Source organism: Rosa chinensis, chromosome 1 (genome assembly GCF_002994745.2).
Source record: "Rosa chinensis cultivar Old Blush chromosome 1, RchiOBHm-V2, whole genome shotgun sequence".
NCBI classification, from domain to species: domain Eukaryota; kingdom Viridiplantae; phylum Streptophyta; class Magnoliopsida; order Rosales; family Rosaceae; genus Rosa; species Rosa chinensis.
In genome coordinates, this window is record NC_037088.1 from 14,895,388 (window position 1) to 14,921,972 (window position 26,585).

The 26,585-nt window shown below is 37.3% G+C and overlaps 1 protein-coding gene across 2 annotated transcripts; it reads right to left on the reverse strand.

Moving 5' to 3' along the window:
* Positions 1–8,842: 8,842 nt before the first annotated feature.
* On the reverse strand, positions 8,843–26,054 carry LOC112195491 (protein unc-13 homolog). Of its 2 annotated transcripts, none has more exons than XM_024335900.2 (27): positions 25,897–26,054; positions 25,750–25,791; positions 25,468–25,643; positions 25,308–25,372; positions 24,558–24,903; positions 23,867–23,933; positions 23,530–23,683; positions 22,188–22,355; positions 21,935–22,045; positions 19,760–19,969; positions 19,377–19,478; positions 17,906–18,136; positions 17,465–17,539; positions 17,064–17,147; positions 16,016–16,198; positions 15,753–15,908; positions 15,456–15,548; positions 14,137–14,208; positions 13,504–13,621; positions 12,848–13,026; positions 12,540–12,621; positions 11,863–11,967; positions 11,512–11,618; positions 10,632–10,709; positions 10,450–10,545; positions 9,670–9,765; positions 8,843–9,234 (listed from the first exon to the last, which is right to left on the reverse strand). In XM_024335900.2, exons 2-27 carry the CDS (start codon positions 25,755–25,757, stop codon positions 9,061–9,063), a joined length of 3,336 nt encoding a protein of 1,111 aa, XP_024191668.1. In that variant the 5' UTR covers positions 25,758–25,791; positions 25,897–26,054; the 3' UTR covers positions 8,843–9,060. The 2 variants fall into 2 exon arrangements, with proteins under 2 accessions (XP_024191668.1, XP_040373701.1); XM_040517767.1 differs by having other exon boundaries at positions 25,750–25,782; positions 25,897–26,029.
* Positions 26,055–26,585: the final 531 nt, after the last annotated feature.

Sequence of the window (26,585 nt, forward strand, 5' to 3'; positions counted from 1 at the left end):
GCCTCGGGACAACATGTTAACCTTCAAAAGTCTAGTGTAGTTTTCAGTGGCAATGTTAGTTTGAGTCAGCGGAATCATCTAGCTACTATTTTGGGAGGCTTATATCTAGGGCTTCCTATACATGTAGGGCACAATAAGACTACTATTTTTGCCTACTTGAAGGAACGTCTCACCAAAAAACTTATTAGTTGGATAACTAAGATCCTAAGTGTTAGGGGCACAGAGTTGCTTATTAAGGTGGTTGCTCAAACATTACCAAACAATGTTATGGATTGCTATGCATTACCGAAATCGCTTTGTGATGATCTTCAGTAGATGTGTTGTCAATTTTTCTAGGTCTGCTCGGATGGAAAGCGTAGCATTCATTGGAGGTCCTGGGAGAGGATGTGTCTCCCTAAAGCTCAAGGAGGTATTGGTTTTAAACATTTACACGCTCATAACCTTGCCATGTTAGCTAAGCAGGGCTGGCGTTTTCTAACCCATCCAGACTCGGTTGTGGCTCTAGTATTCAAAGCGGTGTATTACCCGTATGGATCTTTCCTTACTGCTGACATAGGTGAGAGACCTTCATACTCATGGAGGAACATCATGGAATCTAGACCTGTGTTTGAGGTTGGTTTACACTGGAGGATTGGTAATGGGGCCTCTGTGAGCATATGGGACAATGACTGGATTCCTACTATTTCTCACCATTCCTTGATCAAACCCCCAGATACTGTTTTTGACAGAGTCGCTGATTTAATTGTTTCGACTACTTGGTCCTGGGATGAAGCAGCTGTTCATACTTGCTTTGAACCCCAGGTGGTGGCCCGAGTTCTCTCCATCCCTCTCAGTCGTCGTTTTGGTCATGATCATGTGGCCTGGAAGCTTCATAGGAAAGGCTTCTTCACTGTTAAATCAGCGTATGTAATAGCTAGGGACATTTTGATTGGTAATATTTTCGCTTCCTCGTCTAATGGGGATGTTTATGGCCCGATTTGGAGAGCTTTGTGGAAGGCTAAAGTTCCTAGTAAGGTGGCTATATTTGGCTGGAGAGTGGTTCAAAATCTCCTTCCCACTCGGGCTACTTTAGCTCGGAAAGGTTATTCTAGTGATTTGCAGTGTGTGGTTTGCTCTAATGCAGTTGAGACTGAGGAACATTTGTTTAGTCATTGCAGTCTGGCTCGTGAGATTGTAGGAGCTCCTCCTTTCTCCATTCCTTTGTCCTCCACCTCTTGGAAAGACTGGTTCTTAGAAAGAGTCACTTTTCTGTCAGCTACTTCTTTGATAAGCTACTCGTTCTACCATGGAGTCTTTAGCAGAATAGGAATGAAAAGCTTTGGAGGGATCGGTCTCAAACAAGTTCTGGTATTGGCCTCGGCGATGGCTTGGTACGAGGAATATTCTCAAGCCAAATGGTGACAGCAATAGTTGATTTTAGTGGACCTATTGTCCGGAAACATTGGGCTGCTCCGATGCCAGATTCTTATAAACTGAATGTCGATGGGGCTTACCTTCCCTCGGTCCAGTTTGGAGGTACAGGCGGTGTCCTGAGGAATAATTTGGGTGTCTTCATTGTTGGCTTTTCATATAGAGCTGCTTTTGTTAGCTCTGCTCTACATGTGGAACTCTTGGCTATGAAGTCTGGACTAGAACTCTTACAAGCACTGAATGTCACTAAGGCAATATTGGAGAGTGACTGCCTATCAGCTGTACAGGCCATCAACTCGGTGGTTGAGGACATGTCTGACTTAGGAGCTCTGATTTCTGAAATTAAAAGCATTATGGCTGCAGTGGGGGAGGTTAATGTTAGCTTTGCACCTAGGCAAGCTAACATGGTTGCTCACCATTTAGCTAGTAATAGTTTTGAGACTGATTGTCATCTTAATTGGTTTACTCATGCTCCAGAGTTTGTTCTAGATGCCCTCATGTACGATTTTAATCGTATCTAATAATATTCTCTTTTCTTCAAAAAAAGAAAGAAAAAAGAATGGACTGGAATTCAACAGTTAGCGATTTTTTATTTTTTATTTTTTTGAAAGGAGTTGGTGCGGCTGCCCTCAAGCCTTGATTAATGAAATTGCAGAATACAAGGGGGGGATGTAGAGCCTGAACCCCAAATTACAATAAGCATAAAGAGAATATCCTAAAATAATACCAAAACTCTCTACAAAATCTATGTATTCTAGCAAGCACCGATTAGCAAAGAGTGCACGAATGGTTACTCTATTTGCTTTGACATAGCGGTGACATACCGGAAAGATAACTCTACCACAAAGAAGCATCATTACAAATAGCGCAGCTTTCCCAATATGTTGCTGCACAGAAATAATTCCGGCGACACTTAATTTCATCCTGCCACTAAGAGGTTGTGTCCATTTGATCAAGCAAATAGCTTGCCGCCTCGCTAGGCCAGACAAGGCACACTGAGTGTGCATACCGGGACCAAGCCCACGTCACCCTACCCTAAAGTGAGAGGGACTTATTGCCAGCATAAAGCCAAGTCTAATTAACCATAAAAAATAGTAAAATATAATAGAAAAAGAGTAAGGGACCATAGCCCAATTCTAGGCCCAGGCCCAATAGCCATCACGCCCAAGTCTAGAATGCAGACTGCCATCATCACCGCGCCACCAACTCGCACGTAGAGATCTCATCATCCCACCATTGGCGGCAGACCCGCCACGCCGAGAAAACACAGGCCAACCATTCGACCATCCAACCTTCCCATCACACCTGCAAGTAGCACTGCCAGTGAAGCTAACCCGATCCTATCAGTAAGGAGATCGTGAACGCAGATGCCTCTACCCAAGCCAAACCAGATCCAAAACGGAGCTCTCCGATCCAATCTGAACCAATCAACCCACACCCCCCAACAATCACACTCCACCTTTGGTGAGGTAGATACCGACCCCACCCTACAGCCGCCAATCCCACGCCGCTTTTCCTCGACAGGTCCTATGCGCAATCTGGACAGTGACACCGCGTAGCCTTCACTCTGGCCAGACACCCGTCTACCATTGAACAATCCGTCCACTCTGGCCCGTCCGACAACGCCGCCACAAAGGCATGCCATCGGACAGGGAATGAATCTCAATAGGAACTGAGCAAGCGCGTGCGGCGTGTTCTTGTTTTCCAAACAACAAATTTTTTATTTAGATTCGAGTTTTCTACAGTTAGCGATTTTATTACAAAACAAAGTTGGGATAGATCCAAGCTAATCACTATTTTGGATTAAGCATATTATGAACATTCATCTTCCGATTAATGATTAATAATGAGGTCATTTGGAGTCCAAATGGGGAGGGGATCTTCTGTCCCCAAAACCGTGTCTCCTTCCCTATCCTTTAATCAAAGTTCGACACCTTTCAATTATGTTAACAGGTTGCTTTAACCCCGTTAACATTTATCATTTATTTTATGTTTTTGTAATAAACAAAAAGAACATTTTTTTTTGTTTTGAAAGGGCAAAAAAACATATTTTTTGAGTTCACTATCCATCGAGATTATTCCGATGAGGAGGCCAAGGCCATGGCTACTCAGCTGATATGAGATTTCAAAAGGTTTTAATGCCAAAGATCCTAGCTTGTAATACCCATGAGAGATGCTAATCCTGGATGATTATATTATTATTTACTAATCTTGATGTGATTTAAATTGAGAAATTCATAATGATATCTTCAAAAGAGAAGGCCTCTTTTTGCATTTTGGTTTTTCCTTCGGTCAAATTTTCTCTTTTCTGGTCTATTTATATAAAAGCCTTTGAATTTTGATTCTTAATTGGATAAACTTGCTTGATCTCAATACTTATTATGATATGGGTATGGGATTCATGGATCTTTAAAGAACAGAAGCCTTCAATTCAATTTTTATTTGAACAGAAGCCTTCAATTCAATTTGACTAGCCTTTAACCATGTGTTCACACGGATAGTCGAAGAGAGCAACGTGTGATTGTTCTCTTAATTTTGTTTGTTTTTATTTTGTTGTTTATCTAACCTTTAAAAATAAAAATATGTTTTCATTTTTAACCTTTAGGTGTTTTAAATTTTGGTAAGCATATAACAGCATGACACCGAAATTAGGCTTCCATTTATAGTAATAGAGATGTGCATATCTGAAGTTCGATTAGTGTTTCATTTATTTATTTAAAGATAATAATTTTCTTTAACTCTGTTAAGTAGCTGTTTAGCTAGATGATGTGGAAAACACGTGTCAACAATTTAGTTGGAAAACGGAAGGAGACAGCAAAATGTTGAGAATATATACATCTCACATGGGAAAAGTGAGACATTGCCTATGAGTTTATAAGGGTTTGGGCCACTTCATCCATTGTCAATTGGTTTTGGATGTGAACCCCAGATTACTTTATCACAAAAATGGGGACAAAAGATTTCTTCCCGTCTAAATGCTAATGACAATTTTACTATTAAATCTGACACATCGGAATGAGGACCTCTATAATCATGGCTAAATTGGCTTGATGAAGAAAATGGTCTTTATAAAATCTACCACCAAATTTTAAAAAAAAAAATTGTTGGCTTCTTGTTAGAGAAAGGCTTAAAACAAAAGATAGGCTATATTAAACCTTTAGATGATATCTTTTGTTCATGCCCCTTTGTAAGGGATGTCTGGATATTTTCCAATCTCCTTAGACATCCTAATAAGAATGACAAGCTTATTCTCTAGTTACAGGGGTTTTAAACAACAAGAAGTATAACCCATGGCCCAGCATTGTACTGGTACTATCCTAACTTAACTACACGTTAGATGTAAGGTTTTAATCACAAAAGACATCGGTATAATTGGGTACGAGCCACTCACTTATAAGTTATATTTTTATTTGTCACTTTTCTAATGTGGGATATTTCCTCTCCAACACGCCCCCTCACGTGTAACCTAGCTCTAGGTCTACATGTACAATCAATTAACAATCCAATTCCCACATTGGAAATTGGGACCCAAGCCCCACATCGGAAACTTGGTGAATTAACAACCCAATTGGAATATTTCCGATGGCTAATTTAATGAACACGTGATAATTGGAGACATGATTGGATAGGGACACACTTTAATACCATGTTAAACAGCAATAAGCTTAGCCTGTGGCTTGACATTATACTGATACTGTTCTAACTCAACCACTCGTTAGGTGTTAGGTTTTAATCACAAAAGGTCTCAGTACAACTAAGTGTGAGCCAATCACTTATAAGTTATATTATTTTTATTTGTTACTTTTCTAATGTGTGATCTTTCCTCTTCAACAACTTGTGAGCTAATAGGTGTGGCATGCAAGAAATGAGTTCACTTTTAGGATTGTTAATCCCCTTCTAACTAGGGTGATTTATACAGTTGCTACTTGTGGGTCTGATTATAGGCACCACAATATCAATGCAAAATCTCGTAATGTCAATGCTGGTCAGACCACCCTCATCTACCTTCCACCTCCAATTAACTTTGGCAAGATGAATTTTGATGGATCCATTATTCAAAGCAAATCTGCCACTACTGGTTTTGCTATTTATAGATCATCATGGTGCACTGCTACTCTCATGTTCAAGAAATTTGGTCTAGTTAGCGTGCTGCTTGCTGAAGCTACTGCTCTATGGGATAGCCTTTTGAAAGCCATAGAAAATCTACCTAAGCGCGCGTCTGCTCTCCCCACTATTTGCCAGCAGCCTAGTAGTTTTTAAAACATTGAGAGAATCTCAAAAAAATGTTAGAAGAAAATAAAATAACTCATAGCATAGGAGGGAAGTGACTGAGCCACCACTCTGATCAATAGGTTCTTGGGGTGCCACTTACCCTGCCACACTACAAGTTTCTTACGTAAGGCTCTCCTTTTGTTTCTACCAACATAGGTTAGAAAGCCGAGGTATTTCTCGTGCTTCCCTCCTATCCAGAAGCTAATTCATCGTCCTATAAAACAGATTGGATGTGACCCCCAAGATTTCATATATCTACCGATGTGCTGATATGTTCTTTTTTTAAGCATGCAATATATTGGACACGGGTAATATCTTATCTTTCCTTGTTTTGGCGAAATTTTGGCAACATCGTCAAATATCACAATATACCAAATATCATAAAAATATCCCAATAAAATCCCAGAAACCAAAAAAATCGAAAAAAAAAATATTAAAAAAAAAAACCCAATCAATAATTCATATATTGATGATGCGTTTGGTGGCGTAGCAACTCCAGATAGTTCTTCAGATGATGAGGATGGTGAATGCGGAAAAAGTGGTGGAGGTGAAGGGCTTGAACATGGACAATCTTCTAATGGGTGGAGGACTGAGCCAATTTTCTTGTGAAACTAATTTTGATCATGCCACACAAGATGAAGACCACGGAGCTAGAACAGCGCTGGTCATGGTGCTCAAGGGAAGATTGTTCATCCTTATTATTCCCTTATAAGGGAAGCAGTTGGGAGCTCAAAAAAGATCTATCACTATCATGTTCATCACTACAATTTGTACTATATATGTCATATGCATTGGTCTGATTATTATACTTTCGTAGGCCCTAAGCATTTTTTAAATCACCTAAAGTCTTTCTTTTTTTTCTTTTTTTTGAGGAAGGGCCAGAACGGCTGCCCTTAAGCCTTAGTCATTAATGAAACCATAGAATGTATGAAGGGACCTAGTGCCTAAACCCCAAATTACAATAAGCATCAAGAGAATCACCCGAGATAATAATAGGCGTCTCAACTAAGAATATGTATTCTAAAATGCACCAATTAGCAAATATTGCACTTATGACTACTCTATTCGCTTTACAAAGGTGGTGACATACCGGAAAGTTAATGCTTACTTGAAGCCATAATATACTAATAAGATCAGTTTTCTCACTATGTTGCCACTGGAAATTGAATCTGGTGACTCTTAGTTTCATGTTACCACTAGGAGGTTGCGACCATTTGACAAAGCAAAGATGTCGTCACCTGACTAGGGCAAACCTGGCAGAAAAAGTGTGCAGTCCGAGACAGAGTCCACGTCGCCCTACCCCAAAACGGGAAGGACTCATTGCCGGCATAACGCCACATCTAATTATGCTAATGACAAAGTAGGGTTTTTGTCCATTTACCCCATATCTAGGGATTTTTTTCCCACTTACCTCATTAAGTTTTTTTAATTCCCTCTTACCCAAAACACTCTACGGAAATCTTTCCTAATACCCAATTAAGATTTTTTTTTTTTTAATACCATTTTACCCTCACCCCTTTGTTACTGAGAGAGAGAGAGAGAGAGACCATAGGAGACTTTGCCGGAGCCCGACACTGGTCACCGGAATCCGATCACCGGATTACCGTCACCTGGCGCCGCCCACCGAATTTTTCTGAAAACCTCTATTGCCCCCAATAGACGTCTATTGCCCTAATAATCTATTTCCCCTGAGTAGACGTATATTGCCCCCAATAGAACTTTCGATCGCCAGAATGGGAACTAATCTCCGCAAAATTAGACAAATAAAACTTTAATTAAAGAAAAAAACGAGGAGACTGCATCAATTCAAAACATTTATTGCCCCCCAATAGACGTCTATTAGGCAGCAATAGACGTCTACTCTCCCTAATAAAACTTTTTCTTTCTTTCTTTCTGGGCCTTCTACCCCATTTTAACCAAAAAAAAAAAAAGGCACTCATTTTACCAAAAAAAAAAAAACTGATCTGGGCACCCATGTCAGAAACTGGACCAAATCACCGGGTTCGAGTCCTCGTCTCCAGTCTTCCAAGAGCTACGTCCTCGTCTCCAGCGAAGAATCAACTGGAAGGTCCAGTCCGGAGCTTTCTGGAGGAGAGTTTGAGTTTCGACTGGAAGATCTGGTTGCCATGCTTCCGGTTGATGAGCTCCGAAAGCAGCAAATCTAGAATCGTGTTATGATCCAATCGGGGTCGACGCAGTGACAATCTGGCAGGGTCAGGATGCAGTGAAGGTCCGGCAAGGTCTGGGCGCAGTAAAGGTCCGGCGGTGGTGGTCTTCGTTCTCTTATTCCAGCGCCGCCATGGCAGAGACGGAGAGATCGGTGTGGATTAGGGTAGTGGCATGATGTAATATATTAATTCAATTGAGGGCAAAATTGTCATTTCAATTTAAATTGGGTTAGTGGGTTTGAGGTAGGTGAGATAAGTTTGGCCAATTTTTGTGTTTTGGATCAGGGACCCAACAAAGTAACATAAATAAAAGATAATATAGATTGGGCCTAAAGCAGAAGCCCAGACCCAATTAATTATTTGATAAAATAAAAAGCAAGCCCACCATAGTAGACCCAAAAGCCTTGGACCAGCCCAAAAACTCCCACCACCATCAACGCTACCGCACACAGCTGTGCACCACTAGTGTTGCTAGAACAGCACCTCAGCCTCCTAAAGTCTCTTTTTAGATGTACATGAAGTTAGCATTTATATCTACTTATATGTAAGTTGTAACCCAATAAATTGAATCCTTCAACATATATAATGCATAAAATTTTCTTTTCAATAAAATCTCCCATATATTCAATATTTCTATCTTCTGAAGTTCCAGTAAAGTGTAGCCTAACCAATGAGAAAACTTCATCTACAGAAAAAAGATCATGGATTCCAATTGCATCCAGACAGATTTAAATCCCTTGCAAAAGACCTTGAGAAACATTACAGAATGCACAAAAGAGGAGATTCAGGGTTAGCTGGTCTTCGTGGCTGACATTGAAATACCTGTAGATGCTGCTGCAAAGTAACAAGTTTTAGGTTGACTTCGAGAAACAGAACCAACAGACGGACAAAAACAATGGGGTGTCTGCAAAAGCTCTGTAGAGAAATGATTTCTTCAAATTTGGTAAATGATTCGGTGAAAATTGCTGGCAGAGACAGTTGGGGACTCGACCAAAGAAAAGGATAGAAAGGTGTTCACTGGAAAAGAATAAATGGTACACATTAAAGACGTACAACAAGTTTATTTTTCGTCGGTGTAATAAAACAATACTGAAAAAATTAATTACACAGTAACCAGATGGAGAAATGAAATTATACACAAACAAAACATGAGCATACAAATTTTACTGCTTTACATTTTCCCCCAGATTTGGAATATCAAACACAATCCCTAAGCAGAGGACTTCGGGATCTTGTATTGTCTCTTCACAAATTGGGAGGCCTCTGAATCACCCCGGTGACATAATATTCGCAATAGAGTCTTAGAATCAGCTCCTAGTTTGCTTCTACCACCCTGCAGTTCCAGGCCACTTGAAGATTTTAAGTCATCGATCAGTTCTCGAGTCTGCAAACACAAAAATTAGAAATTGTAAACAAAGACTAAAAACTAAACCAAAATAGCAGACACTGTTAAAGTTAGTTGAAGGTTATGCACCTAAACATAGATATTACATAAACTTTCTGTATTTACATAGCACTAGGATCATGTGCCACATGTATGTGCTCCTGTGTGAGAGTGTAGGTAAATTTGCAGAGGTAGCAAAACACAGATTGGCAGGGGCAAGAAAAGTCAAGTTTGAACAAAAGCATACGCAAGGTCTGCAGAATATACATGTGCATATAATGTATGTCTATCTGTTTATATAGAAAATACACACCAGCAAATATTAAAATCATATCAATTAAAAAAAAAAGCATTAACATTACAAATAATTCAAATAAATATGCCTAAAATAGTCTGATTTACTTGTAAGTACTCTCAACCAATGGAAATGCTAACCTCATAACTGTGCAACTTTACCACAAGCCGAACGCGTGATACCTGATTTTCAACCACTCCTCGTGGAAGCCCATCTCCACCAGAGATAAAAAACTCCTATTGATCACACCCACGATAACGCAAAGTATACGTTTGTTATACAAATTTGAAAGTCCATTAAATTCTCTATATTACAGAAAGTAGGTGAGCCATTCTCATTAAATTCTCTATATTACAGAAAGTAGGTGAGCCATTCTCAAGGAGCAATTCAAATGATCAAACAAACAAAAGTTTATCTTCGTTAAATCAAGTTTTAAGAAACTTCCAAAGCACTCCTTTGAAGTAAATGTTTTTTGCAACACATGGAGCAAAACATTGAACAGGGCTATGCAAATTGTGTTGTTGATCTTGACTTCAGAAAATTTCATTCTTTGATAATATGTTATGTTATAACTTTATAATATATAAAGTAACTGCCTGTATGCTTAATATATGCTCTCAGAATAGAATAACTTTTGGCCTATATAACATGAATTTTTAGGTATAATGGTAGATGACAAAACATTTCATGGTATAGCATACCATAGTTTAATGCCAATAATGACAACCTCTCAATAGAGATTCAATTCTAACAATTTGAGCCTTCTGAAGGCAAGGGGAGGTGTACATGTCACATCAGATATAAAAGAACTCTAGCCCACATTTATAACAACTTAGACTCTAAAACTTTAAAGAACGAGGATAAATCAATCAATCAGAATTTCATTACTTTTGACATTTCAAGGGTCGGATTTCGGATACCTTGAGGACCTCTAAATCTTCTTCTAATAGTTTTCCATCGCCCAAAGAGAAAACTCGGGATGGGCCCCCATCTAATAGGACACGGAGTAAGCCGTCCTGAGGAAAAAGAAACAAACTCAAGTTAGATAGAAATTGCAGGATCTTTGACGGAGTTTTTCAAATGAAAAAGGGTGAGGCATAACCAGTGTTGCTTGAAGGAGACTTGTCACAATACGATCCCTGAGTGGTTCCACAATTATATCACATAGTTGACAAAGTTCCTGGCATGGTTGACAATATAGTCAGCCCTTCGAGTTCATCTTCAATAATACAGCTTTAACAAATAAATACATACTCAAAAAGGACATGGGCACATCAACTTTGGTTAAACAAAAACTAATAACTAAACCACAAGAAACTCCCAAATATGCCTAATCTACCGATTCCTACAAAAGCAATAGGTTGATAGATAAACAACTCCTTCACTCAATTCTTTTGAATCCATTAGCGATATGTTGAAACAGTGCAAAAGAATATTAAACTCCACGAAGGTGGTTAACAGAGGGAGGCATATTGGATCACATGTAATATCCTATTATGATGTTACATGAGCATGACTACTGACATATACATCCCTGAACCCAATGGCATAACATAGAATAGTTGATGCTCCAAGTCCCTGTAGCAACTTTCAGGTTGTCAACAACCAAACACAAAAGGAGCAGGGGAAATGAGGAACTTGAGCAATAGGTGAACATTTCCTACATGACATTTATCTCAAAGCCCTAGCGCACCTTAAATATTTGATGGTTACACCTTGGGCATGGCAGTAAAATGAGAGTGAGGTTATATACATATCAAAGCAGAGGGTTAGAACGAGCTAGACTTTATAACAGGTAGATCACAAATTATATGCATTATGCAATTTGAGGGAGACGACTAGAATACTTTTCTTTCTTTCTACTCTGAAAGGAAGCAGGGGCCAAAAATAAGATAAAATCCTCACATCAGTCATTATCTCACTCAAGCAGCTTTAACTACGACATTAAAATAAATATAGTTTCCTAATGGGAGAAATCTAACCATATCAAGTGGTTCGATCACTGCCTCGAACCTAGAAAGAGAAACACTTGGTTTATATAAGTTGTTGATAAATGGTTCCCTCAAATCCCAAAAGATAATTTTAGTTCCTGCAACAAGAAAATGAAAAATTAATCAATGATCAAGCTTCTCAAGGTATTTGACATCTTTAAAAACAGATCTTAAACCCCTTCTTTTTATTGACGAGAAACGCACTTTTATTAACACAAAGAAGGAAAATACACAGAAGGGGCAAACATTCCACTGATTAACTTACAATCTTAGAAGCATCCAGAATATCATCTAAACGCATTATAAAAATAATTAAAAACATCTAGCTAACAAATCATGTACCGGTGAACTCGCATATTCGGTCTATTGCAGCGTTTATATCTTTCCTACTCCCATCAAATGTGTCCTTCTGCATGAAACTTTTAGATTTCTCATCCAAGGATTTCTCTGCCAAAAAAAAGATCAATCTATCAATCATTGATGAAAGTTCACCATCAACGATATAAAAAAACTTTGGCCTTTCCCAACAAGCAATATGAAGATAAGTCACATAACAGAGGTTTAATAATTACATACAGCTGCATTATACCAGGTGATTATAATTTTGCAGTACACGATTCTGAAATGCTTTCAAAGATTTACAAAGGAACTAACTTTGGTGTACCAGATCGTAATGAAGAATTAAATGGTCATTTGAATTTTGAAGTATGAGAAAACATTCATTTAGCAAAGCAGATCAAAAAGCTCAACCGGGCACAAGATTGCTCGAATCTTAAATGGTTGATGAGGTACTTTCCTGATTTTTCAGAAACTTGACTCTGGAAACGGATGCAAAGTCTTAAAGATTACCCATATTATTAGTTAAGCAAGTTAAAGTAATTTGTGAGAGATTAAATAATAATTGAATTAAGCAATGGTTGAATTTGCAAAAGTTGAATCTAGGAAAGTGGTGAAGCTTTGCTTTTAGTCTTGAGCTATTTAATATATAAGTCAAGCTACAAAAAACTTTAGACACATACTGATAAACTTTTGGCGGGGCTTCTTCCTCGTCCATCGCTCCCAAATGCCATCTTCCAACTTATTCAACTCATTGATTGCATACTGAGAATAGCACAAAATTTGTATCAAAATGATTTATATGGGGAAATAAATTCCTATATAAAGACCTGGCATTCAAACAAGTTTAAACATAAAACAGATGCCTACAAATAAAAATGATCAAAAGAACCAAAGAACATTTAAATATAGTCAACGATTATAATAGGGTGCCCCACCTTCTCAGGGGAAAAAGACATCAGATTTAGTGACAAGTTAACCCAAAACTTACATAAAGTGTGTTCAACTGAACACAGAGGGTTGGAGTGGTTCGAACATTAATTTCCGTAGACCTTCTCTCATCAGGCAACCTAGGGTCAAATAGTTCCTTTTTTACAAAAGCCTTTATCCCAGCTTCCTTCTTGTATCGTGTGAGAATGGGCACAGGTGGAATCAAGTCCTCCTTTGTAGCTGCATGACCAAAATCACGATTAAAGATCCACGTGGGTAAAAAAAGAGTGGATAAAAGAAAATGAATGATTAGAGTAATCTGTATAGCATGTACAGAAGAATGTAAGTCTGATGATATAACGTGAGACAATGAATTTTTTTCTCTTTCAAGGCCTAAAACATTCATGAATCAGGAACTTTTTTATCACTAAAAGTACCCCAATTTAAAGAAAGAAAGCACCAAGGAAACTTTAAACAAAATCACTGTCAAGTGAGAACTGTACAACTCACCCTGCTCTATGATACAGTCACAGAAGAGCAAAGGACCCAACACACAACCTTTGCTAATATGAGAAACCAACTAAGTACAAAGTAAAAGGGGGTAGGGGACATTAAGTAGATCACCAGGAAATCTGTTGAACGCCTGAAAACTCTCAAGACTGAAACTTTCTCTTGTTTTTTCCAAATGTTATTTCACAAGTATGATGTAGCACATACCCAATTTGTCAATGACGTGATTTGCATAAACTTGAAATGCATTGTCAACTCCACGAAACAGGCTACTCAATTCTGAAGACCTCATTGGAACCTTAAGCTCAAAAAATTGGTCAACAGTCTGCATGGAAAGACGTACAAGAATAAAACATCAGGAATTATATATTATTCATTAATTGACCAGTAGCAGATGCATTAATATATTTGATGATCAACTTGAATAAGTACTGCCAAAGCTGTTAAGACTCCAAACGCAATACTAACAAATTCTAGAGTTCAAGTGAAGATACTTCGACTAAAATGCATTTCAGGTAGACCACCAATAATGCTCGATACACCTCAGGTGGATGAGAGGCAACACTGTTTGGACAATGGAGGGCAGAGATTTAACAATGAGTATCTGATATTATTATATTTCAATTCATATAGACAGACAACCTTTACAGATGATTGATACAATTTATTTGAAAATCCAAGAAAGCCATGGGAAATGAGGTAGCAGAAATGGATTACTTTAATTGGCCATGCCACTGATGCACTAATTAAGAGACACTAATAAGATAACAAAAAACAACAAATTTAACTACCATTTTCCAGAAACAGTGTATATAAAAAGGAGAAATATTAACAACCTACCTCCTCTACAATTCTAAATACTTCAACTATTGAACTCCCATGCCGCTGTTGAGGTGATATTGGGTCCCACCTCTGTAAAATGATGCACACAAACATTAAGCAACTTAAAGCAGGAAAAGAGTAGAAGCCACATATATTATAATCTTTAAAGTGAAGAAACAACAAGATTATATAGATGATTATGAAAAGACAAGTGGAATTGGAAAATGCACTCTACTGCTGGGAACCAGGACCAGGTACTGCAATAAGCGCCATTAATCCAAAGTACTGCATTACATGACATAGTGAAGTAGTACAATTGACCTATAATACACAATACTACATTTAATTTCTGTTTTTGAAAAGTGATAGTAATGTCCTATAAAATATGGGACCAGTTGGGTCCCAATAGCTAAAGCAACTTTTGACCAGAGAGGAATAGGGGTAAGGAAAATGTCAAAACAAGGGTCGAAACGGTCATTGAACAGCTTGGGGGAAAAGGCCATCCAGGTTACAAAAATTTATTTATTTTTTTTTTTTTTGTCAAACAAGATCTTTCAAAAATAGTACCCTCCTCTCATATTCCGCACTTAAATAATAAAGCACTAAGACTTTAACATCTTATCACTTTCCCAATTACCTTGCACAGAATTCGTTATTAGTACTAATGACCACAGTTTAGGTTCCCCACCACATCACTGATTTATACATCACCATGACTACTCAGTGACCTAATTAGCAGCTTCCTGTTACCCAGGGCCACCATCTAATTAGGTGAGACTGTGAGAATACTTTAGTCTATTGATAACTTTTATATAAAAAATAAATAAATAAATAAAAACACAAATTTTATTGATCAAAAAATTGATACAATGAAGAAAGTCAACTACAAGTTGAGAAAAGAGAAAGCAATAGAACATCACAAAGTTACGTAAACAGCGACTAGCCTAGGATCCACAGCAGACCCTAAGAAACAAGAAACCTAGACTACTGCAGAATGCTAAAAAGATGGTAGTCTTTGAAAACTGCCAAAACAGAAGCCCAAAGAGATGACTAGGATTACACTCCTATAAAACTATATTCCAATTGAGGACTCGTAGTGTTGACTAAAGGGACTTAGGAGGGCCTGTCTGACTAGATTATCCAAAGTTTATAAAAATAACACAAAAACCTAAAGCAACATAATGTTCATTCTTGCATCCATAACATGTAATTTTTTATAAAGCATTATAGCAAAATAAATATTAAAAAAATAAAATGTACCCGAGGCTTTTTCCAAATGAGAACCACAAGAAATGAATACAAAAGAAAGGAAAAACTTGAAGTTGTTGAACTTTTACCTCTTGTTGAATAGCCCGTTCAACCCAACCTAAGATCCTCGCAAGTTGTGAATTGACCCAACGCATCACTAATGTTCCAGATATAGACTCAATCTGAAAGATATATGAAGTTACAATAAAAAGGATGATAAGAAACAAAAGAAATAATACATCTGTTCTTATAATTTTTCTTATCAGCTTACATTACCAGAACCAAATCTATTTTACAATTGCACATATCTACTGACTTACAGTATCAGACGATAAATTTACCTTCAAAAAGCATGTGTAAAGTAAAAATAAAACCCAACTACTGACCTGGTAAGGAACTATTTTCCTAGAGTATATCTCTGCAGTTTCCTCTCCACAAGACGACAAAATAAGTTCCATCACGTACTGCTCAAGGTCGTCAGCAGCAGGAAATACAGATACCACATCCTCGGTCAGATGCTCAGCAACACCAAGAAAAGGTTTCTGCAATAAAGCACTAGACTTCATCACTACCACCTAAAAATTACTGTACAGTGGGAAAAAAAAATTGTATATGTAATTCACATTAGAAAAACCACTGCATTGCTCACCAACTTGTTGCCATAAAGCCTATGAAGCAGCGAGGATGAGACAGCAGTTGCTTGTGGATGCCTCTGAGATAAAATTGGCATAAACAAGGCTGTGTCCTTTTTCAAAAGTTTCTTGGTCTCTTCAGCAAGCAATGCCAAATGATGTTCGTGCTTGGTGTCTGATTTTTCAAGAGACTGCAAGATCTGCACGAAGTGAAAATATTAAAAACGACAGCCAGGTTTCATACAGCACTGTTTTGAATATTAAATCACATACTTTTGGTATGTTCCTTGTTCAGTTGTTCGAGATATATGAGTTTTAACTTCTAAGCGACCATTTCATACATTGTGCACAGACGCTTGCATAACTTCTTGTCTTCTCATGTCATGTCTGGGAATTCATTACTTCTCATCTTCTCCAAGTGTGTGTGTGTGTGTGTGTGAGAGAGAGAGAGAGAGAGTTTGCAATAGTTCAATATATTGCCTCGCCTTTCCCTACTTTTCCTATAGTAAATTAGTGTTTAATACTATACTCATGTCATACACTGCGTACTTATTTTTCATAAATACTCCCGTTTCCTGAACTTTTCATAAAATACAGAAAAGTACTTGTAACAAAGTCTAACTCTAAGATTGCAAAGACAAATTTCTCATGTGTTAGAAATTGGAAGTTTCCATCAAAAGGTTGGCCCAAGTTCTGTATTATACACATATAATTGAAAAGATTGATATACGCTAACACTTTAGATTTAAACTTAAACAATCAGTAAATTATGATACTCTATGATACCAAAAATTTCAATACACTTTCAAAAGAAATTGTCCAAATTGTATACATACGCATCTTACCTGTCCCATACATTGTGTGTGTGTGTGTGTGTGTGTGTTTTATCTAAGATGTTGCTATTAACCCACGCATGACAAATTTCTTCCCCCACCCCATCTTCCTTGTGGTAAGTGGAATTTTGCATTTCATATTTTTGATATAAATTGAAAGAAACAGCTAACTGAAACTTGAAAGAAGTAGGAAAGAGGCAGAAAAGTTATTGATATAAATTGCAATACTCACCCTTGTAAATGCATTCTTGATAGAAGATGATATATAAGATTCTATTTGATCTCGATCAGTGGCAGATGTAGATTGCATCGTAGCCTGTCAAAACAGAAAACGTACAACCTTAAACATTTTACAAATTGACATTAGATTCAAATTTCTATTGAACTTTATTAAAAATGCAAAAGTTGGGACACTTATGCCACTTCCTTTCAACAATAACAATCTTTGGCTCCTCGCCACTAAGATTTCACCAATTCATTTGTATCGGTCTATGAAAGTGATGGTTCCTACCACTTCAACCCAAACCTCAACATGATCACCAAATAAATTTCTTACTCACGAGGAGCCGAGCATTATTCTTTCAACAACATAAAGTCAAGCACAAAATTTCCTTTTGGGATTTCTATACTTACTGCTTCAGGTTCCTCCAGAAGAAGCCTCCGAGTAATCATCGCAACTGTCACTATATTCTCCATCATAACTGACACCTAAAGAGCAAAAAGTTTAAGAAGCTGCATTAGAACCTAGGAATTATCCTTGGTAGAAGTGATCAGCAGTCCAACCAGAAAAATTAAGTCATTGGACAAGTACAAGGGAGCCATAGGAGTAGTGCTGCATTGCTAGTGCCACAAATGAAAATATGGTGCATAGTAAATATATGAGCATATAGTATCAAAGGAAGACCATGCAAGCAGTACATGGACACAGCACATGTAATAGCTATTTTTGGTGGTACTATAAAACCAAACATGTGAATCAAAAGAATTATTTAACAAAACCTAGTGTCAGCCCGACTAAAGATTCAATTAACCAGATGGTCCACACCCAACTATAACACTAAAATTTTAGCATACCTCAGCGAAGTGCAGGTGGTAGTCTCCAAGTTGCTTATCAGCCCATTTCTGAATGGGAGACAAAAAGGACTGTAAGAAAGATAAATCTTGGTAACCCTGTTTGCCTTCAACTCTGGAATGCAAACTTTTCAAGTGTAACCTCTCTTGCGGTCCCCTTTGTTCCTTCAATGGTATTTTCTTTAACTGTTCAATGGCATGTTGTAAAATTCCTTGCTCACTGGTAACAACATGCTGTGATCACAGAAACAATTACAAACTATAAATGATGATGGTAATTGGTAAACACACTACTGCCAAGGTCAAAGTTGATGGTAAGTTGGCAACTAATGAAATATAGAACAAAGAAATAGAAAAACCTTATCTAGCTGAGAAGAAACACAAAGAATTTTGATTAATACAGCAATTGTTATAGAATGTAGCAACTCAGAGAAGATTCAATTGTAGATATTTGATTTAATAGCATTCTGAGTTTCTGACACATTGAATCACACATGAAAACATTCGCCATGAGTATCCTTATGCCTAAAACAACCAAAAAATGAACATGTACAACTGAATATTATGAGTATATACATATACACAGATTGAGAAATGTTCCCATATATACTCCCAGAAAAAAGAGTTGCCAGTTGCAATGTGATAATGAAACATTAACTTGTTCAGAAATTTAAATTTACTTGAACCAACTTTATGGAAACATCTACCACAAGTTAAGAATCTACTTCTAAAACCATCATGTGCAAGTTCAACCTCTACTACGAGATGCAAATTTCAGAATTTTGGAAAAACATGACCCAATTGTAACATGATGGGATCAACATGAAGTGCATAGTCAGCCAAAGAACAGATATCCTGGGCAATGAAAGAGGTCCACTCAAAAATATGCATGACAAACCAAACAAGACCGTCTACCTAAGAATACAAACATAAACCAACTACAAGCACAAGGCCAGCAAACCAACCATCAAGGTAAGCCTCCTGCCCAATCAATCAAGAAGCATAACACCAAAATGAATGGTCTCAAAAGTTTAGAGAGTGATGCCAAGAGAGAAGATAAAGATCTAATTCTCTCTCAGACATATGATATGCCCTGTTGTCGAAGAATCTTTACATTACTTTTTGTTTCAAGGTAATATGAAAATGGAGAGAAGAAATCATTTTGTATCGGCAATACGGATAGATACATTGGCTTATATAGGACTCACATCAGAAAAATCTTTAATAATCTGCTTATGCTACCCAGCAATCACATGAATACTGCCCTTTGCAAACAGCATAGACTAATGAATGTCTGTCAAGTCCATATTTTCCAGTAAATATGTGCAAACAAAAATATCTTCATCAGAACATTTCAATCAGATTCTCTATTATAAAATAAGAGATAAAGTATGAAAATGTAGTTTCTCTATAAAATGAATGAAATAGCATTGTACGCACGACACTGCAGGAAATCAATTATTGGCTATTGTACCTGACGGAATAAGACCCATGCATAGCAGGTGTAATGAATGGTCTCCGTGATACCTAAAACACGCCATGTTGACTTCAAGAGCTCAAGTATTTCTTCCACTTCCTGAAAATAAAGTTAAGCTAAAGATATATGAGGCTATTAGCAGAAATTTCATGTTTGACACTCAAGCATTTAACAAATCTGGAGGCCCCATTCAACAATTGTCAATAGTGGCTGTTAAATATCTTGAAGTTTTTTTCAAAAATAATGAAGATATTAAGATTCTTAAACCCAACTCTAGAAAGGTTATAAAAACCCACAAGTCAACCTGAAAACAACATCGCAACATCAATATCCTTTTTTGACAGACCATGCCATGACAGCAACAAACCAAAAGCACTGACCTCAGTTAGCTTTCCCTCATCTAACATATCAAAGACACTGACAAGCAGCTTCTCATATAGTCTAACATTCAAATGATAACCATCTGCCCAGTGGCATACTTCACCAGTCAAGTCACCCCGAGCAGGCCTCTCAGCAAGTGGAGCAGTAATCTCTCGAAGAGATCTCAAGCATTCTGTTCGTTGGAGTTCACCGGTGGAGGGTGGAAGAGACTGCAATCAAAAGGTAAAGGATGAGGTAATGAAAACCAAAATTAATATAGAAAGCACTGCAAGAAAGCAGTTCTTAAAAAAATATAAATAAATAAATTTAAAAAATAAAAATCCTGAAACAGAACCATGCTGCCCAACATTAACTAGAGAGAACTTTACTGAAGATCACCGAGTTATGATACAAATAGTACAGTATACAAAATTAATCATTTGAAAGCTAACAATGGAATTTCAACAAAAGAAATAGTACAATGATAGTGTGCTTCCCAAATGACAACAAAATTCCATTCTTACTCTGTTTCGGTCTTCTTTTTTCTTTTTCTTTTTTTGAATACAAACAAAATTTATTGAATAAGAAGAAAAGTACGGCAAAGAGAAGGTGGAACAGAAGTCCACAAAGGAAGAGCAAAGCATTGCTCTATACAAAACAAGACAAAGCAGAAGTATCAATTGTGGTACAAGTACAACACACTACTCCCCTGCAAAAGCTTTGCACCCTAGATTACAGCAGCCTTCCAATCTAAAAGAATGGAAGAAAAACTGTAATCTTTGAAAGCCTTCGAAACAGAAGCCCAAAGAGCTGCCTAATATTTTACCCTCTCCCATAGCTCCTCCACCCCTACTCCCAAGTAGTGTTCAAAGATTCTTTTGTTTCTTTCCATCCACAGGACACAAATGACAGCGAGAACACTACATCCCCAGAGTGCATTACTCTATTTAAGTCTGAATCTGACATGGGGGAGATATATCTCTTTCTTATTAAAAAAGAAAAAATAAAATAAAAAACACTTTATTAAGAAAAAGACAAAAAGATTATAAGTGGAATTTGTCCATACAAGAAAAAAGCAACAGAAGCTCATTAAGAACAGCAGGAGCCAAGAAACAAAAACAACACCATAAAGACAAGAAAACCCCCTACACTACTGGTGATTTTCAATCTAGGCTCTAGCATAATACAACAGAAGCTAAATGGCCTCAGAAACTGACGCCCAAACGGCTGACCAAAATCTTACTCTCCCAAAGCTCCTCCACCCCTACACCTATATAAACTTCTAAAAAATATTCTGTTTCTTTCAACTCGAAGAGATATGTGATCTAAATTCCAAAAGTTTACTAAAACTCTAGTACACAAATCCCTTTATCCCCATCCATGTTTGGGGGGTCCCCTCAAATTTCTCACAGGCAACAATTTGCCCCAATATGCTAAATCCTTAATGGCATTAACTTCTAGGCCAAAGGGTATACCTAATGAAAAGCATTTCTTTTTACATGTTCTCACCAAAAAATAAAGGATTACCAAGAAAAGGACAATAAGACTTAAATTAGAGAAACATTTCCAAGATGTGTCCAATTTAAGAGAGAAAAGAATTATACTATTTCAGAAATCATACATAGGTAGAATAAAGCAAACATCTTACAATAAGGTTTCTTAAAATACTCCAACAAAAAGTTAGTCCTCACCCGGGAAATCTTAGAATAAGGTACCAATTTTATGGTCCAAATACCAACTAAATGCCACATGAACCACCGTTCACTTGGTGGATGGAACTTGGTGGCTTTCAAGTCAGTGTTTTTGTTTCTGAGAAGCAATAAACAAAAGGGGAAAGAAGAACCTAACGGATGATAAGACATGCAGTCTTTATTTAAAAATGAAGAAAACACAGGAATGATGGACGAGAATGCATCATATCCAATATACACCAGTAAATACAAAAGTATAAACCACACACAAGTTTACCACCCAACTCCTCTATCATGTATCTCTCATGCATGTAAAAGTGAGCACCCAACTATTTATAGTACAATATGACAAATTATTTAGCTTATAACACAATGAGACACCAGAGTGTCAAATTATCAGAAATGATTTTCAAGTAATCCTTAAACAGGGAAATCTTGCATTGCCTATTTTCATGAATGTATGATAGAGACAATGGAAACCATTTGAATGAACTGAAAATTCACCTCAGATTCTTCAATCTTTGCTAAAAGAATCCTCAACTCACTCGCCTTCCGTCCAGACTCCCCAAATCCAACAGCAGTGTGATTAAGAAGCCCCTCCTCTAGTATATTCAACTGTGAGAACAGAACGAAATTGCTTAATTTGTATGTCATGTATATACCATCCAACCCACCAATTTCAACAAATAGGAAATTCAAATGCCATCAAAACGAATCAACACGAAAATGAAAGACATAAAATAAGAACAGAGTTTACCTGCCTTTTCTGCCATCGTATATAAGCCTTCTTGTCAGAAAATTCTGACCGTGAAATACAACATAAAAGTTCCAAAGGAACAAGTAGGGCATCCATTCTTTTTCCCACTTTTCCTGCTAGTGCATTCAGCAGCCCTTGTCTAGTTCTGATGTCCATTGCCTCAGATATCTGCATTCATATGAGAAAAGGAATCGTCAAATCAAGAACAATCAAAAGTATATAGTTGGAGGGGCTCTTGGCGCGAAGGTTAAAATATCGCTGATGACAGATATATTCTCTCAAATTAACAGATATATTTACAGATATCTCAATATCAAGGTTTGTAAGATAATTATATTGTAAGATAATTATAAAGGATATGCACAACTTCACAAATAATTTCAACATTGATATACAAAACCTACATGACAAATCTATAAACATCCAGAGGTCCTATGAATCAAATATTGATCTACGTACATAGGGAAATCATACCAATTCATCGAACTGTGTGCTTGAACATGAAAATACACATATCTCTCAACTTTCTACTATCCCTCATGAATGGCATAGTTAGGATCAACTAGAATATGTAACACTTTTGATGAACGGTATATATGATTGGCATAAATAGGATGAACTGAAGGAATATGCTTAATATTGTAGTGATGGGATAGGTGGGTGTTTGATTTAAAATTTAGTGGTAGGCCGCCAGTAGCTAAGAATCTATCTCCAGCTTCTGTTCTAACTTATTTTAATGTCAGCCAAATATTAGTTGACCACTGGTAAATCTCCTCACACAATCCATGGATATTCAAAAATCATACAACAGCGCATGTTCTCGGAACTTGCATGATCAGATGATTGTTTACAATATGCTGATATTTGATACGACTCATTGCAATTTTATTACTTAACCTTCAAGCTTCAGTGTACAGACAGGCTACGATGTCCTATTGATTTTAAGTATATTACCTTAAGGGCTCATTCGGTATGCCAGACCTACTATAATATTTCAATTCGATTATGCACTTAAATGTTCTGTTTTTATTGTCCTCCTCTGTTTATCCTTCATACTGTCACAAACTTAAAGTATACCATAGTAAGAGGCCAGATAAACTTTACTATGTTTGTTAGATTTTTTAACTGTTATATTTGAATGAAAAACTAAATACACCCAAGAACATATTTGTTACTAAAAATGAATAACACCACCAGTACTAGTGAATTCCAAGAAATATCAGAAAGAGAATTCCCCTTAGAATCTACAGTTAACCAAAAACCACAAAGCTGACCAAGTTTTAAAAGGAGAAACGGAAATATAGTGATTCTGCCTTCTATAAGTAAACGGCAAACTAAATACCTCCATCTGGACACGCATGGCTTCCAACAAACCAACCATCCCAGGTGCTCGTTGAGACTGACTCACAACATTTTCACTTCTACTACGTCCTAGTTTCCTCATCAGCTTTGACCTTTTGTCTTTCTTTTTCTCTTTTGATGGCACAATGAGACCCCTGTTTAGACAATCATTTAGTCAGAGACTGCAAACAAGGATGGTTAAATGACAGAAGAAAGTACACAAATAAAACAGCAAACACAACAGCATTTCCTTTTTTTATTTTTTATTTGTTATTTGTTTATTTTTTTTAAGCCAATATGAAACTAATTGAAAAGCATCTAAGAGAGTCAAAGTGTACCCTGCAGCACCAGCACACGCCAAGAGGATTTCATATGCAGTCTCGCGGAGATCATCCTCTATAATACCTAAAAAGGCAGGCAAGAGGAAAAAATTATGACAAGCATGACAATGTGCATCCTAGTGTCAGCTTTCGTCAATCACCCTCAGAATATAATCTTCACTACTGATTGCCAAATAACTCGAGAGATACCTAGGTAAAGCAGACAGATGTATGCATAAAGGTACCTGTAGGCTCTCCTCTACTTCTATGAGAATTCCTAATCTGTATCTAACACTTCAAAAACATATCAATAATAGTTTATAATAAAATTATGGTATAGAGTTGGACGATAATTGTAGACTGAATCATAAGGTCCGCATAAGTATAAATAATTAAGAGGCTGATATAAGTATACACAAGTGTAAATCATCTAACCGAACTTTGACCAAACCAAACATGTGTCAGTATATTGATACACATCTATATGCACTTAGGATTCCAGCCCCATGTATTCTACTTTGTTCAGAGTATTTTATTTCAGCAGCATCCATATCCAAGCTTCATAGGTCAAAGAAACAACTAATATATATGGGATACTATTCTAAAAAAAAATATTCATTGTTCAACCAACCGAAAATGGAACCCATTCAACATAACCTAATAACTTGGCAGCAAACACATACATTGACCTGGATTCAAAGACTCTTACCTGTTTTAAAAGAAGGCAATCCAAGAGCAAGATCAGCAGCATCATTACGAATCCTTCTTGAAATCCTGAGACTGTCAGTCTCATCTAAATCATCATCCTCAAAATCTTCAATATCATCTACAGTAAGTTCTCGAACTTGTGTGGAGTTAAAAGATTCAGATTGTGATACATTCGATTCGACTGGATATGAGTCAAGGTCTGGAATAGATGGTGTGATTACAGGAGGTGGCGCGAGAACAGGAGGCGGTGTGTAGTCTGGAACAGGTGGTGGTGCCCTCTTTGGAGGAGAACCGTAAGACTCAGGATTCGTAACCAAAAAGTATTCACCAGTAGAACCAGAATTATTCTGGTAAAGCAGAAAGTAAGTATTAAGAGCCACAATCAACCAGCAGAAACGATGCACATAAAATAAGGAAAAAAAAAAACCAGAAACTTAATGAAATGAACGTTGATGTGAAGCAGAAGATTACTAATTAGGAAATGTTTTCTATGTCATCCTAATTCAAAACTAGGATACAGAATAAAACTAAGAAATAAGCAAACTACATAACAAAAACCTAGCAAACATGAACATAAATGATCAGCAGAGCTGCAGAAGATAACGAATTTATAAAATTTGATATCCGCGGTTGGTCCTAATCGGAATCCACAACATTAATATCCATCCAGAGTCTCATTCCAACACCAAAACAGCTTCAACAAATAATAAGCCGCATAATCCAAACAGCTCGTGTCATAAATTGCACATACCATTTGAGGCAACCCGGTATGGTCATGATAGTCCCTAATAGCCTCAGACAGTTCAAGCATTCCACCTACATTGTCAAAAAAACACCATCTATGTAAACAAGCAAACTCAAAACAAAAACCGCAACCGCACTCGGTGATAAACAACCACCACTAAACCTACCTTTCTTAGCACAATTGAGCACATAATCAACACTGACTTGGTCTAGATCCACATCGTCCAGCGTAACCGCCCCGGGAGGCATTATGACCTTCTTGATTAAGCTACCAGCCAGTATAAAATCAAGCAGTATTCGCCTGTCGCGGCGAAACCTCTGTAAAAGCTCCACAGCATTTTCCCTGCATTATCACATCAATCAAAATTTCTCAGTTTTTTTTTTTTTTTTTTTTACTCTTTTATCTCGTTTTCAACAAAAGCAAAATTGTGAAAGAGAGCAGCACTTACTCGTCCATCGCAAAATGATTGCAGCTATGCTACCTCTGCTACCTGAGAAAAAAAAATGCACAGAAAACGAGGAAAATCTAAGTTGAATGGAAAATCGAAGTTGAAGATGAGAATAGAGAGAGGAAAAGCGAGGCCGGAGGTAGGTACCGGAGTTTTGAACGGAACGGAAATGAGCATTAAGATGAAGTGAGAGGAAGAGCAGAGGGAGTGAGTTTTGACCCGCGGTTGAGTTGGGTTCGGAAATAGAGAGAAATCCGAGTCGATGAGATTTGGATCTAACTCATGTTAGCATCTTCTTTTTAATTATTAGGAAAATATAACTACCGGTACGCGCCGCCGTTTTGAGGTTTCGGTCGCTTTTTTTTTTTTTTTTTTTATTTTAAGAGTGGACTTGGGTATAATTATTGAGAAAATTATAAGAGTAAAAACCTTCAAATGGTACTTTTTTTTTTTGAGAAAAATACCACCTTCTATTAATAACCAAATAACCATACAGGTTACAATATCATCGAAACCAATGTTACGGGACCATCACCACCAGTGACTTACATGAGTCAAAAAGACTCAACCCCTAACCAGACTTAACCCTTAACCAAACCTAACTATGGCGGTACAACCTCACCAGAAACATAAACGATGAACTGTTTTCACCCGTTCGGACACCGTGTCCAAAACAGCCAGACCACGTGTAAGGGTGATTCATCGTCACGTTGATAGCCAGAAAGCACCGCCAGTAGACCAGACCCAAAAACCCTAACCCTCGCTCACAAGAGGAGAGACTTATTCCTACCAAAACACCCACCGAAAACTAACTACTTCAAATGGTACTTAAATTA